The sequence below is a fragment of the Peromyscus californicus genome, unplaced genomic scaffold (assembly GCF_007827085.1).
Source record: "Peromyscus californicus insignis strain IS unplaced genomic scaffold, ASM782708v3 Scaffold_12__1_contigs__length_115047231, whole genome shotgun sequence".
Taxonomy (NCBI): domain Eukaryota; kingdom Metazoa; phylum Chordata; class Mammalia; order Rodentia; family Cricetidae; genus Peromyscus; species Peromyscus californicus.
In genome coordinates, this window is record NW_026294413.1 from 110,311,796 (window position 1) to 110,329,736 (window position 17,941).

Here is a 17,941-nt window from a genome sequence, read left to right on the forward strand (position 1 = left end):
TCTCTCTCCTGCTATATGCATCTGACTACCATAGCCATGAACTGAGGCTGGGCCTCAGCTACACTATAACGACTAAGGCTGCTTCTGTGAAGCAGTCATTCAAGACAGCCAATCAAATCCCTTTGTTACCTAAAACCCGTGGTCTGATGCGCTGCCTCCATTCCGTGTTTCCAATTACATGAATGACATAAAACAAAGGAAAGCTAAGTAATGCTAAATCTGATTTTTTAGAATTCATGGGGTCTGGCTAAGGTCTTCAGATTTTGTCTTGTGGATAATAATGTCATCTGTAAATCCTTGCAATATGGCTTGGCTCATTCAGATGCTGATAATATCATTTGATCCTGGAATGATCCTTTTCTCTACCAGACCTGACATTTCAAAGTTAATGTGATTTTAATGGGTGTTAAAGCCTTTTAAAGTGACCCTCGCTGATGGTGCACACATAGGAAACTTACCTATTAGCACTCTGATGAGAAGCTTAAGTCTGTTTGTATTTTACTGTCTATATAATCAATCTAGAATTCTACAAGTGGATATTCTGATATTGACAGGTACACAACCACAGGGGAGGGTCAAGAGAAGATAAGAGGCTTAAAAGAAAAAAAATGAGTTAAAAATAAAACATGAAAATATTAACACTTGGTATCACCAGAATTCTTGGCAGATGTAATAGGCTGACTCTCCTCCTGCTTGGAGTTGTTGAGGGGAGAGGCCGTCTGGAGAGCATGGGAAGGCCTGCCAGCCTGCCGTTCTGTGGCACTATTCAAACGAATACTATCCACACATCTGTCAGACTACCCAACAAAGAACCCTGGGAGAAAATATTTGGACCTGGTATGTTAAGAGGACAAATCCACAGACAATGAGATGCATTAGGTCATGACTAGTCCAGAGCTGGTACAATGTCCAACGGAGTTGGTCCTCAACAGAGATGTGTTATGGTGTGTCTTTCCTCTTCCGCCATTTGTCCTTGGCCATTCCATCTAACTTTCTTCCCACGCAGTGCCGTGTAGGACTCCAGTACGCAGGAACCTTTAGGTGGATTCCAAATGACTCTGCCAACTTTTCAGGGTCTTATCTTCTACCAGAGCCTGTTCTAATCTTAGCCTTAAATACATGCTTTTCAGAAAGGAGGCATGTTTTCCTGTCCTAGGCCTTACTGCCTTTTATCTCTCCACTCCCATAATCCAAATCCATGGTCTTTGCTCCCAGGAGCTGCCCTTTCCCCCTGTCCCACAGCTGGTCTGTAACATAAAATCCTTTCAGGCAGAAATTTATGAAACTCCTTTACAAAAGGCCCTAATGAGACAGTTCTTTTCTTGATAACGTGGATTTCAAAGATGTTCGCACCGTCTACCACATGCTCAGAAGCTCTTCAGGGTCATTTCTGGCATCCTGTGGTAGTCACTGTGCAGCAGTACACCTCCTTCTGGGGACTTTCCTGTTCCACATTATCAGCAGTCACCAAAGTCTCCGCTCATGAGACAAACAATGGGGCCACTAGTCCCTCTGCGCGGGGCTCAGGTGGACAAGCTTTGTGCTCTTAATTTAAGATGAACAACCAGCAGCCCACATTTAGCTCAGTAGTTAATTGGAGGAGAGGTCATCCCCCAAAGGACTATGTCAAGGGCCATGGACCTCTGGCTTCACCTCTGTCAGCCTTTCAACTTCTCATCCTCCAACCCCCATGTACTAGTTCGTGGAGTATTGTAGCCTTCTCCTCATTGTGCCAGTACGGTACTTTAGGAAGCCTTCTGCGTTATGATGGTGGGGGCAGGGAAAGGGGCTTCTCATATTTAAAAAAATAATCAGGCTGGGAACCCACTGTCCAGAAAGCCCAGTGAACTAGTCCATTCAGGAAGTCAGAGAAATGGAACCAGGAAACACTAGTCTAAGATAAGAACCGGTGTCTGCCACTGGCTGCAGAACCGATGGGAGGCACAATGCCACCAGCTTTGCCGACTGTTCACGTTTATCTGACAAAGACAAAACACTGTTTTTCAGCATCACCTCTAGACAAAAACTCAGACTCAAAATTACTCCTCCAGTAGGCTGTTCCCATTACCCCTTAAGCAACAACATTCTTAAAATATGACAGTCACTAACTCTATTTTTTTTTAATCCCAAGACTGAAAAATCATATGGGGAAAGGAGAATCGTCACTGAGATACCCAGTGACAACCTATACCGTGGCAATGCACCGATTTTGTTTGCCCTTATTTTCTAGTACCACCAGACTGAGCTCTTTCAGGAAGGGATTCTAATTCATCTTTGTACGGAGATACTATTTATTTTACCTTGTCTCACTAACTACAAGCTTGAGTGGTATTCTCGAGAAGATCAGTGATTTGATTAACTTTAGGCTTCTGTTCAGATGTTGAGTAAGATTTCTATAAGCCACATTTGGGGCTAAAAAGGCTGTATAATAGAAAGACCATGTACTACTCACATACTATGTGTAGGAGCGGGCCCCTTAACACCCTCATTTTATTTTTTTGCCAAGGTACAGACACATGGCAGTAAAGAGCAAACCTGTTTATTCTTCTTGACTCCAACTCATTACCAGACACTACTTCCAGGAGTCTGGAAGGCACTGGGGTTAACCACAGGGCGTGAAGTTGATGGTGCTGGTCTTAAGCTCTGCTGCCATGTTTCAAACCTTGGCCACCTAATATCTTGGTTTTCTTATGGATAAAGTTTCCTCAACTTTAAAGTGAGGTCAGTGAGAAATGAGATCAAACAGAGGAGTGACATAATCCACTGTGCTAAGTGCTGGCCATGGTTATTTCACACAAGTGGGTGGAAATCTGTGGAGGAGCTTACTACCCTCTAACCGTAAGAAAGGGTTTATTTTAATTATTTAATTATTCTTCACACTACATAAGATCTCCTTTCCTGTCCTTCCTTCCATGGCCAGCTACTACCTCTGCTTATCAAATAGCTTTACTTTCTTACATGGCTTGTTACTATCTTTCTCTTTTAGTACGGTTACCAAGAAGGAATAATGCTTTTGTTTAAAAATACTTCAAAGTTTTGCTCAATTTTAGAGGTCACAGTATACTGGTGAGCTCCTGCTCTGTCCCGTTCTCCCCTTTATGCGTGCTTTACTATTTTTTCAGAATTCTTCCAATTCGAAGTAACTTCAGCTTCTAGTTCTCCCCAGGAGGAGCCAAGAGACGGTAGCAGAAGTGTAGTGGCTGCTCCTACTCAGTTTCCCCATCCCCTCCCATTAACTACCAGCTCATGGTACTGATGCTGCAAAGTTCAGTAGAGGCCATTAAACTGTTAACCCACACACAGTATTAATATTTTTAGGATAGAAACAGGACACAAATAAATGCCAGGATTTGTTCACAGGCATGATTTTGATATAGCAAAGCCCATCGTTAAGTCAGATCAAGTATACAGAGGTGTAGCTGATTATTTTGAATAATTAAATGGTGTCAAAACCAGCTGTGATGAATAGCACTGAGGTCTCAAATCATAAATAATTGAGAAACCAGAGATGCATTTGATCATCCTGATCCAATTCTGTTCTCTAGAGGATAACTGTTTGTCTTGAATACCATCAACATGGTTAAATGCCTCAATATTCTTGCTCAGTCATCCAGCCAACAGTCAATTGAACTAAATCACTTCAACGCCACACACATTTGCTGTCCTCATGAATACAAAATGTTTGACTTAAGCCATGCTCTTTGTCATGGAATAGGCACCTTTTTGGGCCAGCATACAATAGCAGTATTAAATACTTAACAAGCTTTTGTTCATTTTCACAAAGTGTAAGTTCTTTCTCTCTCCTACCTTTGCTACCACTTTTCTCAATAAACCCAAACCAAACCAAAAAACAAAATGAAACAAAAACATTGTAAAACTAACAACAACAACAAAATCCTCACAGAAAGATTTAACTTGAGATGTCAATATAATTGCCTTTCTGATGACCTTTGGGGATTCCAAATTTGCATAGAGACAGGGGTTCTGGTCCCATTTTTCTCATTGTTCATGCAAGATAATTGCACCTCAGAGCTTTTTATGTCCATCATGGTCCCCAAGTGCTTCCTTCCCATTACTGTATTTGAGCCACATAACCAATTGTTTGAAGAGGGAGTCAAGAAAGGATCTTCACCATCATTTCCATTATACAGTAGAAATGGAAAGAGAAAGAAACCCACTCACCCCTACAGCTAGAAGACAGCTGAGCTGCCATGAAAGCATGCCCTGCTCCACACAGCCCCTGCTGCCAGGGATGAGCCTCAGTGAAGAAAAGGGCAGTCTGTTTAATGGCTCCTCATTGACACCCTGTCACTGCTGAACTGGCACGGAACCCAGAGCTGGCAGAATGGGACGCGCCACTTCTCTACCTTGTTCCCTACACACCAGCTCTTAAAATCAGAAGGCTGTGCTAACCCACGTCTTCTCTCCAAGGATTAATACACACGCAAACAACAACAGTCAATTAATAATTAACCCAGCATTTTTGTAGATGTTTATTTCTTAATCTAACAACTTTATAATGCGGGTGACATTAGCACCATCTTTCTAAGGATGAGGAAACTGGGGACCAGAGACGAAGCGATTGGCCTTATGAAGCTCACTTCTGGCAGAGTCTGCACTTTCTCTGATGCCAAACCTCCTGTCTCTACTGTACCATGCGTATCCCAGAGATGACATGGAATCAGGGAGCTGGGCAGTGTCACTGTGCTCCTACTTAGGATGAAGAACCAGAAAAGCTGTCCCCGCCAACTATGCTCTTCTTAACCACTATATCCACTCTTCCACAGATGTGCACACGCAAGACAGGCAGGACGAACCCCCTCTCTCTACAACGGATTCGGAACGGGTTTATGAAAACCATCAACGAAAAGAGAAAGACATCTCTGGTTGGCAGAGTTGTTGTTCTGATGTGCTTAGAATAAACGTAGTCCCCGCTGTCAAAAACCCCTATGAGATCAAACAGACTTTCTAGAAATTAGTTTCCAGTTTTAAAACATACCTCAAAATCTTCAGAGAACCCATGCTGGTTATTAGAATAGAGCTCACCGACGTGTTTAACAAACTGTTTGACAGGGATGGCTTCCATGTCATCTGGAAGAACAAAATAATACTCAGGATCACATAGAATATGTTCAGAACACAAATGATACCAAAAAAGAAAATCCTACATAAGATAAATATTTGACAAAAATGATAAAATTTTATCAACTGAAATAAATTTCTGAAGAAAGGTCTTGGATTTCATTTTACATCAAGATCTCATTAGGATTCTGAATTGCTTACGAGCCAGGCTAAACAAGGTATTTCAAAAACACACACACCTCTCTGCTCTTATTTTGAAGAAAATTTACATAGTAAAGGAAATACATTATACTCTTAGCTAAAAAGTCTGCTTTTATCAAGGGTACCCATTTGCCAAGAAGTTTGGCACTTCCTGGGTTTTTAAATTTTAATTATTATTCAATGGCTAGGGCTTGAGTGTGCAGCACTTAGGTTTGACTAGCAGTCTCTGAAGGCGATTTAGTCTTCTTCTCTCGGACGGATGCCCTGCACCAGCTGTGCAAAGCCTTCTATCCTTAACTGTTCAGAATATTAGCTCAAGACAGCTGTGTCTATATGGTGCCAAACAATCGATTTGATGGAATTAGCTGATTTTTTTTTTTTTTTTTTTTTTTGGTGTTGACAGCCTAGGTAGAGACTCAAGAAGACGACTCTACACACCCTGGTTCATTGTAGTGCTGTCACTTGAAGGGACATTTTCAGCTCGGGAGCCTAATACATGTTTTAGGTTTATTTACAGCCTTGACTGTTTCTGCTAAATGGCCACACCCACTTCCTCACCGCCACTTAACTCCTCCTCCCTCAGCCCTCCCCCGCAAATATTTCCTTTAAAAAATGTTCGGCTGAATTTGAGATAAACAACAGACATGACATTTACTTTATTCAGAGTGAAAGATCTTTGGCAAAGGCACAAACATCTAAACTGCCGCAGATGCTTTTCTTAGCAAAGGGTATGAAGATCTGTATGTGTAAATGAGGTCCTACTTTGGCAAGAATTTCATAGATCCAGGCCTGACAATCTGATTTCTCTTCATCTGGTGACAGTTAACATTGACTCTGTCAGTCCTGCTCTACGTTCTGTTGAGAGAGCAAAGCTCTAGGGTGGCTTTTTGCATCTATTGACATTTTCAAACTTGAATCATTCTTCAGTGGGAAATTGCAACTCTTACACTTTGTTTAAGAAAGGTGATTTATATGTCCATACCCGAAGTTGCTCAGTATTGAAACATTATTTCAATGGAACAGCTTGTACTTTGCAAGCACAAATTCTCCCTGTGTAACAATTAAAGTCCTAATCACTTTAATAGGAAACTTTATGAAAAAATTGCCAAGTTATTTACAAATATTTCAGGATTGAAGATGTTCATGAATATGCAATCATTTTGTATGCCCAAGAAATCTATAGCTTCCATGATGTAACCAGCATTAACAAACTATGAAGAGCCAAAATGTTTGCCCAGAATATTTAGCAGAATGCTATTCAAGAAAAGTTTCCAAAATTATCTGATCACTTAAAATGTTTAGAAGTAAGTGAATTCTATAATAACAGTTATGTGGCAATGGAGGCCCTTCAGGCTAAGGTGAAAAAAGGGATTAATATGCACAAAAATGTAACCATCCAAGGATAAACACATCTTTGGATTTGAACCATATAATGGTTCTCAAGGGCAAAGTAGCACAGTTAATAACTGGATGACAGCAATGCTTTATTCCATAATTACTGTTTGGAATTCCAATTCCCAGAAATTTATGGTGCTGGGATGAATGACATGGAGCTTGGTTCAAAATGAGAAAAAATGTTTGCTATATTTAGATATTTTACATGTAACATAAAAGGTTTTCAAGACATCAAGATGCTGAGGTAAAAAACATGGCATTTTGAAGGTTACAGCCCATGGCAAATCCTTAAAAGAAATGCTTTCAAATTCACAGTAAACTACTTTTTTTCTATAGTGTGATCAACTGTAATGTCCAAGCTAATGTCACACACCCAGAAATCAATCTGCCTGTTGACCCCATGACAGGATGCAGTAAAACTTCAGCAGAGCTCAGTATGGTCACCATGGAAATACATGATGCACCATTTCTCCCATTTGCGTTTTTCTCCAAGGAAACTGAGCCACACCTAATTCACACCCTCTGGGTTCCCAGGCACCACCAAAACCATAATGAAAGTAAGAAACAGGCAGATGTGTCTACAGAGGCACGCTGCACTGACCACTGCCAACTACTCAGATAACACATCACTTGGCCTTCACTCAAGATAAACAGCAGAGGGGTCATAAATCTTTTCTTTCTTAAGATAAATATAACACAGCAATTAACTAGAAGCCCTGGTCAACTCCCTCTTGAACAGTTTTTCTTTTAAGTTTTCTCAACAATTTTGAACAGCACCACAGGCCTGATCTACTCAGCTTTTACCTGGAAAGATCCAACTCAGTATGGGAAACATCTATCTACAGGATATTATTTCTACCTAAACAAGTTCGATTACAGATAACAGCAGAACTAATGAATGACCAAGTGCTTTGTGTACACCTTATATGTGTCCTGGTGTAGGTACCACATGTATCCTCCTCTTACAAGCAAACAATTTCTTAAAGATGAACTAAATAATGGTGTTCTGGTTGGTTTCCTGTGCTGTGATAAAACACTCTGTTAAAAGCACCTTGGGGAAGAAAGGTTGGAAGCCAAGGCAGGACCTTAGGAAGACATCTGAAGTACAAACCGTGAAGAAGCACTGCTTACTGGCTTGTCCAGGTTCACAGTCATCTATGTTCTTATATTGCGCAGGCCCACGTGCCTAGGGGATGGTACTACCTACAATGAGCTGGGCCGCCTACATCAATTAGCAATCAAGAAAATGCCCCACGGATGTGCTCTCAGGCCAATCAGACGAAGGCAGTTCCTGAATGAAGGTTCCCTTTTCCAAGGTATGTAAAGGTGACAACCAAGATTAGCCATCACAGAAGGGTGTGGCCTAAACAGCTGGCTGTTGACCCATAACAGTGTTCCAACTGAGGGAAAGGCCAAACTGTATGTTCCACTGTGGTTAATCACTGTATCATTCATTGGCTGAGCACCCAGGATCAGCCAGAAGTTATGGAGATGGTCCCTGTTCATGGGCAACATTTGTGTCAGAATACAATCAACATAAGAGAGTGAAGGGAAAACTCGTGTGTAATCTCAGGTTGAACACTGCTATTGCTGTCGAAAACCGGATGTGGGGGGACGGCCATTAACGTGGTGGTGACGGGAGAAGATCGAGGAAAAAGGTTGGTAAACTCCAGGCACAGAAATAAATCAATAGGGTATATGCGGAAACATGTGGAAATGGAGCTGGCATGATTCAAAGAGAGCAACCACTCAGCCTGTACCCATGACAACACTTTGAAGTCATTTTTTAGAAGAACCAGGTGAAAGGAACAGAAATATCTTTGTGATACACATGCAGACACTTGAGGCCATTATCTAAACTGAATGGCAGAGCTGAGCTTTGGCCTGGTCAAGTCAACGCCTGGGCTCTCTCCATTCTTAAAATTAGAATAGCTTAAAGGAAAAACATGGCATTGAACAGAGGGCCTTGGGTAAGCTGGTAAATAAACATGATTTTGTACCAGTATTTTTATTTGTAGAATGTTCTGTTGGGATTTGTTAGGTGAAAATGAGGCCACTGCTCTTTATCACTAAATCCCTTGATTATAGAATGTTTTATATAATCAACTGAGAATTCCTATCTAAAGTGTGAACTTTGTTATCAAATATGATCATTCATTCTTAGCTTTTGTGACAAGAGTTAAACCAGGGAAACAGCAGTCTTTTTATCTGGGCTAATCCACAAAAGAACCCCCTTATCTTATTCTCTGACCCGTAGGTACCGGCAGCTGAGCCCTGGAGGATGAAGTGAAGAAAAATGAAGTGGAGAAAGCAACTTTGGCTCAGAGAAGGCATCGAAGCTCAGATAATGGTGAGCTCACACACCAGTGCTAGGAATAAAGAACAAAGCATCTGAACATAAAGAAAATCCATTCCACAGATCCTCGGCAAGTCCCTGCATCTTCAGAACAGAAGAGGCAAGCCTCCAATATCTTAGGCTTCTCCAACCCATTCAGCACATGCCAGATTTGCTCTCTCTCTCTCTCCTTATCTTAAGGAGAATCTGATAGAAAGAGAAAAAAGTTAACATTCTTGTTGCTTTGGCTTGACACCAGAAAAGGGAAAAAAATCAATTTAGCAAAGGCTAGTCCTGACTTCAGCATCTTACCCAGCCAGCAGGAGAACTATGTTTATTTTATCAGTCCCATCTAATTAACAGCTTCTTTCTATAGATCAGGCATCTTCACTCAGTGGCGTAAGCGGAAGAGCCAGAGCCAGGCTAGACCAGTGCTATGACTGCCGCTGGGATTCCCTTCCTCTGTCTGGGAAATGGCAGCAATCACAACGCCTAAGTCACTAAGTCAGCTGTTCTCAACCTGTGGGTCTCAAGCCCTCTGAGGGTCAAACAACCCTTTCACAGGGGTTGCATATCAGATATTTACATTACAGTTCATAACAGCAGCAACACTTCAGTTATGAAGTAGCAATGAAAATACTTTTATGGTTGGGGTCAGCACACCATGAGGAACTGCTGCAGCATTAGGAAGGGTGAGAACCACTGTGCTATCAGAAATAACAAAGTAAGGACTTGTGAGAGGCTTGGCATTTGGTGACTTTAATAACTATGAGTTGTCATTTGGTACGATTTGCTCTCCCTGTACCATCAGATCCAGGGGAGAAATCAAATGATCTATAGACATGGGGGTACTTGCCCAGTGTCCTTCAGCTACTGCTGGGACTAGGCTGTCTCCAGGGCCAGGCTCTCCCTTAGTGCAGTGCCTTCCAGACCTGACATTTGACCAGATCCTTTCCATACAGGGAACTGAAGTGACAAGCTTTGCTTTAATGGTAAGCCTTGCTCACACTGGGTCACTGGCCACCTTGTTGATACCAGGTAAAAAAAGTACTAAGTATTTAGCTTCTTGCCAGGTTGTCAGCTGCTGGGTTTACTGGCTAAAACTCAATTTAAGAAAAGATCCCTTTTGCTGGCTTGGGAAGTGGATGGGCATGTACACAGACACCATTAGGATTTTAGAAGTCCTTAGGTTACCTATTCTGTAGGAAAAAAAAAGAAGAAAATCCCTGTACAATGTTCATCTAACCCTCAGCAGATTTCTAAACCTTATCCCAATTCCAGCATACTCCACCAGCAGGAGGAAGAACACACAAAACTCTGGTACGGGGCTCCGTTTACATCATCACTGCTCAAATCCTCCCCCAGGCTCCTCCACCGAGACACCACCAGGTACCGATAAACACACCTTTAGAGGACAGACCTCAGTCTGAAGAGCCCAGTTCCCCTCTGACTACCCTTCCATCCTCCAGTTCCAGGCTTAGTGTTACCTCTGTGTCAACTCAGGCAGATAAAATAAGCATGAAAGCAAAGAGCACTGTCAAGGTTTTAGTCCCTGAGTTAGAAAAACAATAAACAGATGTTTGTCTAAATCAAACTCTCAGGATGGAGGAGTGTCTGGAGATGAGAGAATTTTATTTCCTGACAAAGAAAAAAAATCTTTTCATTCATGGTACAATGGAGTCAATGAAGAAAGGGCTTCACTATAGTCAAAACACCAATGAATCTCCATTGGAGATAATCTTCGTATAAATAAAATATGCCAAAAGGGTTGATTTAATCCCAAGGGTTTTAAACAGCACGTAGAAAACCCTTTATATGCTGGCACCCAGCTGAAGCCAGTGACCTTCAAATTATTAAGCTGTATTTTAACTGCTGGAAAGGTGTGAATCATTTCTAGATTTTTGGGCTACTGGCAGCCCCCACATTTTGGTTTGTAATATGCTTATTAGAAAGTTAGGTTTTCTAGAGAAAGCATTTTTAAGGACATTTGTTTTTGACATGTTGCATATCTGTAAATCTCTTCCAGTGTTTTCTTAAAGTTAGGTTTTCTAGAGAAAGCATTTTTAAGGACATTTGTTTTTGACATATTTCGTATCTATAAATCTCTTCCAGTATCTTCTTTAAGTAGGTTAATTTCATGAACTAACTTCTAATTTTAAAAAGTTTATCTATAATACAAGTCTAAAAGAATGGTATATTATAGTAAATACAATTTTGAGATAATATACTGTGGTGGTTTGAAAAAAAAAGGCCCCCAAAGGGAGTGACACTATTAGGAGGTGTGGCCTTGTTGGAGGAGGTGTCAATGTGGGGGTGGGCTTTGAGGACTCTTTTGCTCAAGCTTCCCTCAGTCAACTTCCTGTTGCCTCAAAATGTAGCACTCTCAGCTCCAGCACCATGTCTGCCTACATACCATATGCCCCTTCATAATGAAAATGGACTGAACCTCTGAAATTGTAAGCAAGCCACCCCATTAAATGTTTTACTTTATAAGAGTTGCCATGGTCATGGTGTCTCTTCACAGCAATAAAAACCCAACTAAGACATCTATATTGGTAATGCTTCATTAATAACTAATGAAAATTTTATTCAGATTTGTTGTTTCAAAAGAATTGCACCTGGCAAGGAGTCTAGAAGACCTCTGGCATCTCAGATGCATACAAGTATGCATGTATATACATACAAAAATACACACATACATATAGACACATAATCATGCAAAGGGACTTTCCAGATGTTTGGTTACTTTGTTATTTTTTATTATCAACACTGTGTGGTGCTGCAGTTTAACCACATGCCTTGAGGAATGTGGGTACGCATTCTACTCATGAGTACCATGCCCACCATTAGTCATGCTGTGGAGCTTAGGAAGGGCTTGACTTGCTGTGTGACACAGGCTGGCCTTGAACTTGTGAGTCTTTTCCTCTGCCTCGTGATTGATCCTTTAAAAATGACTATCAAGCCGGGCGGTGGTGGCGCACGCCTTTAATCCCAGCACTCGGGAGGCAGAGCCAGGCGGATCTCTGTGAGTTCGAGGCCAGCCTGGTCCCCAAAGTGAGTTCCAGGAAAGGCGCAAAGCTACACAGAGAAACCCTGTCTCGAAAAACCAAAAAAAAAAAAAAAAAAATGACTATCAAATGTCTATAAACCTAAAAACTGTGTGTGTCAGATGAGTCACCAGCAAGGAGAAAGTGGCCCCAGGAATTTCCAGCAGTCAACACACACTCTGGGCAATACCAGAGGAAAGTGAGGACACACATGGTCCTGCGCAGAGCTGGATGAACCAGTCATCCTGATGAAGCCTGTTCGTTCCTCTCTGCGGCTCTTCGTAGCAGGTGCAGTGCCTCCACCAAGGATAAAAGTTAGTGGGAGGAACCCAGGGTATCACAGGGCCTGTCCCCGCCTGCACTGAACCCTTTAGCTGTCTATCCAGCAGGAACAAGCAAGGTCATTCTGTTATCCATCTTGTCTCTTTGACAAATTCTAGAGAGAAAAGGCTGCCTAGATATAGCCAATTCCAGCAATATCTAATGACAACATATATAGACACGTTAAGGGACAATTAAGTCCCCGATTATGACCACACCTCATGACACCCTGCAAACAAAATGGCTTTTGATAGCAGAGAACAGCTGTTCCTTGAGCTTCATGCAATGGTTTTTGCGAACTTTTAAATGTTTTGCTAACATTCATGTATCCATCTGACAGGTTAAAATTGCCTGCTATGTGATAAGGAGTCTTATGGCTTTCATTTGCTCTTATACATCTCCAATTAAAGATAAAGTGACTGCAAATAAGTAAAATAGATTTGCCAGTAAGAGTTCTGTGATAATGAAGCAGACTAGTAAAGCTGCAAGTATGGAGGAATAGCACTTTTAAAAGTAGCTTCTGTGTATAAACAACAATGTCAGGAGGACAGATGCATAAGATATCTGAATGTATGTATTCTCACACACACACACACACACACACACACACACACACACACACACACCCCTCAGCAGTACAAAGGTCCTATCTGACAAAAGGAAAAGGATCAAATACAAATGGTGGGTGAGATCTTCAAACCTCACATCCTACTTATGACAGCCAGCCCAGCTCCAAGTTTCCAAGTGTCTGCAGCAGTTGCTTGCACTTCCTGCAGCATGTCCTGCCAGGCCTTATCACACCACAACTGTTCCAGGCTGCACTGTAGCAGACCGGGCTAGTAACAGCATTATCAAAGTGTCCAAAGTTCCAAAAAACGAACAGACTATGGAATCTTGGAGAAAAACTCACCTTTGAAAATACGTTTACAAACTGTGATTTAAAATCAGTGCATTTCCCACTTTGCTGCTGCCACTTTTTCTCCTTATGTGACGTTGTCCTACACTAACCCATGGGTATTTGCTTCTGTAATGAGGATTTTACCTCTTTGTAGATATGAAAAGGGGCAAAAATTTATTACATTAGCCTTAGTGAAGTATATCTTAGACTGGGCAAGCTTCAAACAGCTATGAAAGTAATATGTTATCATGTACATCAATCCCATAAAACAGAGAACAAAAGAGAAAACCCACTGGGAGTACAATGGTGTCTCACTTACCCGGGATGGGAATAATAGGAATACTTTCGTTGGGGACCACCCGAGGTGAACTGCTGTCTTCCACATAGAAATGAGCAGTCTGGAAACATTTTCTGTGTGGAAAAGGAAAACATGCCAACAGTGAGCACAGAAGTACACTTTGTCTAAGTTTATCATCTCAAAATCCTTCTTTAACAGTTTCCCCAGCTTGAAACATCACATAGCATGGATGGCAAACCCAAGGAAAAGTGGTAAATGCAAGCACAGTGTTCGGCACACTGGAGGAACCCAAAGGTCTGAAGAGCATCTCCTGTTACAGCCAGTCCCAACCCCAGAGCTCCAAACTGCTCAAACGAGTGAGACTTCGGCACAGAGTAACCTCCTGCACAGGCTGTGGGGATTCCACCCACTATCTCTACAGCTGATGGGTTATAGAGGAACCGCCTGCTATTCTGACTAGCTCCCCAAGTACCAAGTTCAAAACCACACCTTGAATCCCCTCCAATATAGTCATCAAACAACCCAACTGCATAATAGCACCACATTGTCTGTGCTTAGCCAAGGCCCCAAATCCTTAGACAGCTTTTAAAGGGGTCAGGGGGCTTCAATAGGATAAGCACGCCCAAATCAGAGGCTCTCTCCAGACAGCACGCAAGGCCAGGGCAGAAGCCTGCAGGAGTTTCTGCTCGTCTTCCTTTCACTTTGTTTTACCTGTACTTCAGGCAAAGCAGGGAGCACACACTGGTCATCACAGGACAGGCAGTGAACAGAAGGGCTAGGAGCAGCTCACGAAGCCTCTGCTGAGATGCTGGCCAGCCCACAGCTTGCCAGCATCCACGTCACTGCTTGCTGAGGCCTTAATGAGCTGCCGGAAACACAGGCTGAATATTTAATGAGACTGCTCAGTGTGAATGGCTATTGTGACCAGAGAAGGGTCCCTGTTCATCTGGCAGAGGGGCTTTACAATAGCCGGCCCTACTGCTGGGCCTTTTAGCCAGACAGGCGGCATCCTTCTGGTACTCCCAGCCACCAGGCCCCTGTGTTTCTTGCCAAACGACGTTTACACACCATGGCTTTGCATCTTCTGGGGTCTGTATTGCAACTACTAAGGACAAGTCAACTTTTCTTCAGGGTATCTTGAAAAACAACAACAACAACAACAAAACAAAACAAAAACCCTGGGATGTTTTTAGGAAGCCAAAGAATGTGGGTGGTGGTGGGGGAACTAGGGAGAAAAGTCAGTCACCCCCCAAAACCACACCAGATCCCGAGAGACTGAGGAGACCTCAGAGTCATGCAGCTTTCCCACAGCAGGGTACTGCAGACCTGCTGTCACCCCTGCTGTTAGAGATGAGCACTTGTCCCAGAAGGAAGGCATTTCCTTTACGGGTGCTGCTGTGGCGCAGTCTGCACAGGGTTCCTGAACATAAATGACCCCACCCCACATATACCACAGGCCTGGCCTTGAAGAGCATCGAGGAAGGTCAGTGTTTTCTGCTTGTGCCTGCCATTTGTAGTAGGAGTGGAGAACCAAGGGTTTATTACTATACTCACTCGCCTTTACCTCGCCTGGGGTTAAGATGCATACATTGTGGGACTCTGGCCCTAAACGTATAGTGCCAAATCCAGGAAAACTAAGACCTCCATATTTGAAATGCCAACTTCTTCCTGTTTTTAAATTAGTTGTTATTTTTTACTGTTGGTTTTCCTCAGGCCCTTTCTCATCGCCTGTGTGAACATATTTCCAGAATGCAATCCGGAGGTTGAAGCATGGATCATGGACACTACAAATGAATGGGAGCCTTACTTGTTTAGGGCCACAGAGATTGGAATTTTGCTTCGGTTTAGTTACTCAGCAGCCTGAACAAGTTCTCAAAGTCCCTCAGATAAATGTCACACACTGCACCAGCTCAGTTTTAAAATACAGAACCACAAGTGAACAGCAACAACAGAAATAATAACTTCTGGGCTGGGAACAGGAGCAAGAGTGTATTCCAGCACTCCAGGGGTAGAGGTACAAGGATCCTGAGTTCAAGGCCAGCTTAGTTTACCAGTATGAGACAAACCTCTAAAACAATTTCATGTTTTAAGACTGCAAATTACTATGCCTGTTACTTCTAAGACAGAAGAGGTTAGCCCATGGGATTCCGTTACTATTACAGTCAGACAGCCTAGGAAGGTACAGACCGTGGTGTGGATTATTATTTTATTACTATCATTATTTTCTAGAAAACAGGCAGACAGTCCAGCCAACCTTACTGTTAAATATAGAACTAACAGCTACACATTATCTTTGGGAAAACAGCAGTGTACTGAAGCAAATCTCACTCCAGTGCCCCATGTGCTGCTGTTTATAATGGATTTTCCCTGGAGCAAAGTAACACTGTGATTGCCAGAGCAAAGCTGGCAAGTGGGCCAGGGGTCAGGAACCTGGGAGATCAAGCTATGCACATCTGTGCCTAGCTGCATATCACATGCTTTTATCCCCCCCAGTGACGTGGGTGGACAAATCACTACAGAACCTGGGGAAACCTCCTCCCTTTGAATGAAGCTTTTAGCATATGGCAGGAGTTAGCTCAGGGCCCAGCCACAGCATCACACATGTAGATTACACACTCTGCAACTGTCTGTGATCCTCAGAACCAGCTCCTTAGCCTAACTAAGCACTGAGTCATTAGAAAGAACACACAGGAGCAGATGAACCTGCTGGAGACATGAGTGAATCCCAATGAACTGAGGGGGAAAATCAATTACAACCACCTCAAGTCCTCCTCCTTCCTCTAACCACTATTCACATTTGGGGGACTATCCTTCCACACCTTTGCTCATTGCTTACTTAGTAGTGTGGGATCATTTTCAATGACGTTGGGAGCAGGAAAAACAGGAGACAAGGATTCTGCCTTCTCACCACTTACGTTTTCGTAGGAAAGGGAACCACAAATCCGTGAGCCCTTAAGAGGAAACACAGCTTAACAGGATAGTGTTAAGTCATGAAGGTGAAAGAGGGGATTTGAGCTGAGACCTCAAAGTGAAGGACAGGCTCACAGTAGGAGTGGAAGAGCATTCTAGGCAGAGCTAGCAGCTACAGAAAGTGTCTAAGAACAGAGCAAACCCGGCAGGTGCTGGAACTGAAAAGCAACCGGGAAGCAAGCCATAGGCTGGACAAGAGGGCAAAAGCCCCAGCATACAAGACCCAGGAGGCCTTTGTTGGCTCTTGTTGGCATCTAAGAGCCATGCAAAGCCAGTGAGGATGCCAACCTATGCTGGGACACACTTTCAGCTACCTCTCTGAACAGGCTCACATGGACTGCTATGTGAGATAGATCAAAAGCATCAAGAAGGTAACAAGAAGATTAACCAAGGGCTACTGTTGTAATCACTCCAAAACTCAGGTAGATTGGGTGTGTGTGCACAAAACATTTTGTGGTATTGGGCACTGAGCCTAGAGCTTCACACACACGATAAGTGCTCTACCACTGGGCTACACCTCTAGCCCTGCTTTATATATTAATATCGAACTACAATCCTATCATAAACACATATCCCTTTTGACAAACAGAGATGACATCCTCATTACTAATGTCTGCCTAACCTTCCACTGCATAGTTAGAATTGCTGCTTTAATAACCATTTACTAAGTGTCTATCCTGGGGCCAGGCTGCCACCAGTACTTCACTGCACTCCCCAAATGTGATGATCTGTTCTCACGTACAAATCCTACACTTTGGTTTTAACTTTCCAATAAGGCAGAAGGATATTGCATGGTATTGTATTTTAATTTCTTCACTTCTGAAAACTCTCATGAAAAAGGTTTTATCTGATGGTTGGCAAGGCACAGAAAAAAAGCAAAAGGAAAAACACCCACATGTTTCAATTCCTCCAAATTTCTCCCTTGGATTTGATCAGAGAAGCAGGGTTGCCTCTGATTTTGAGCCCAAGGGAACAGAGACGAATTTCTCCAAGTGTTCTCAAGTATGTCACTGAGTATGCAATTTCAATTTTCTTTGTAGTTTCAATTCTCTCTCAACTAACATAGCCTAACAATCCCTTCTTGAATGAACAGATTTCTAGAATAGTGAAAAGTCATTTCCAAAATTGCTTTACCATGAATATGTTTATGTATTATTATAAAAATGGAAAAACAAAGTAGGTCATGTTTAGAATAAAGAAGAAATGTATATACCAGTTTAGTTACAAATTATAATCTCATTGATCACCACCACACATTTTGTTTTTTCACTTTCTATGCCTCAGGGCACTCACCCCTCTCCTAAGGAGCTAGGATCAGGTAACAGTATTTTCACTGAATTGACATCATTGGTGTATTGATAATCCAAATGAATTATCTGCTGCCTTCCTGATTC

The 17,941-nt window shown here is 42.4% G+C and overlaps 1 protein-coding gene across 3 annotated transcripts in view; it reads right to left on the reverse strand.

Annotated features, from left to right (window-relative positions):
* The window catches only part of Ptprg (protein tyrosine phosphatase receptor type G), a 703,625-nt gene that overhangs the window by 36,761 nt on the left and 648,923 nt on the right, over positions 1-17,941 (reverse strand). For 2 of the 3 annotated variants that reach the window (XM_052734133.1, XM_052734134.1), the window contains 2 exons: positions 13,599-13,690; positions 5,000-5,091 (listed from right to left, as the gene is read on the reverse strand). In XM_052734133.1, the coding sequence (XP_052590093.1) occupies positions 5,000-5,091; positions 13,599-13,690 (184 nt within the window). Of the gene's footprint in view, positions 1-4,999; positions 5,092-13,598; positions 13,691-14,288; positions 14,367-17,941 lie in introns of those variants that run through there. The other variant, XM_052734135.1, reaches the window with a different exon arrangement.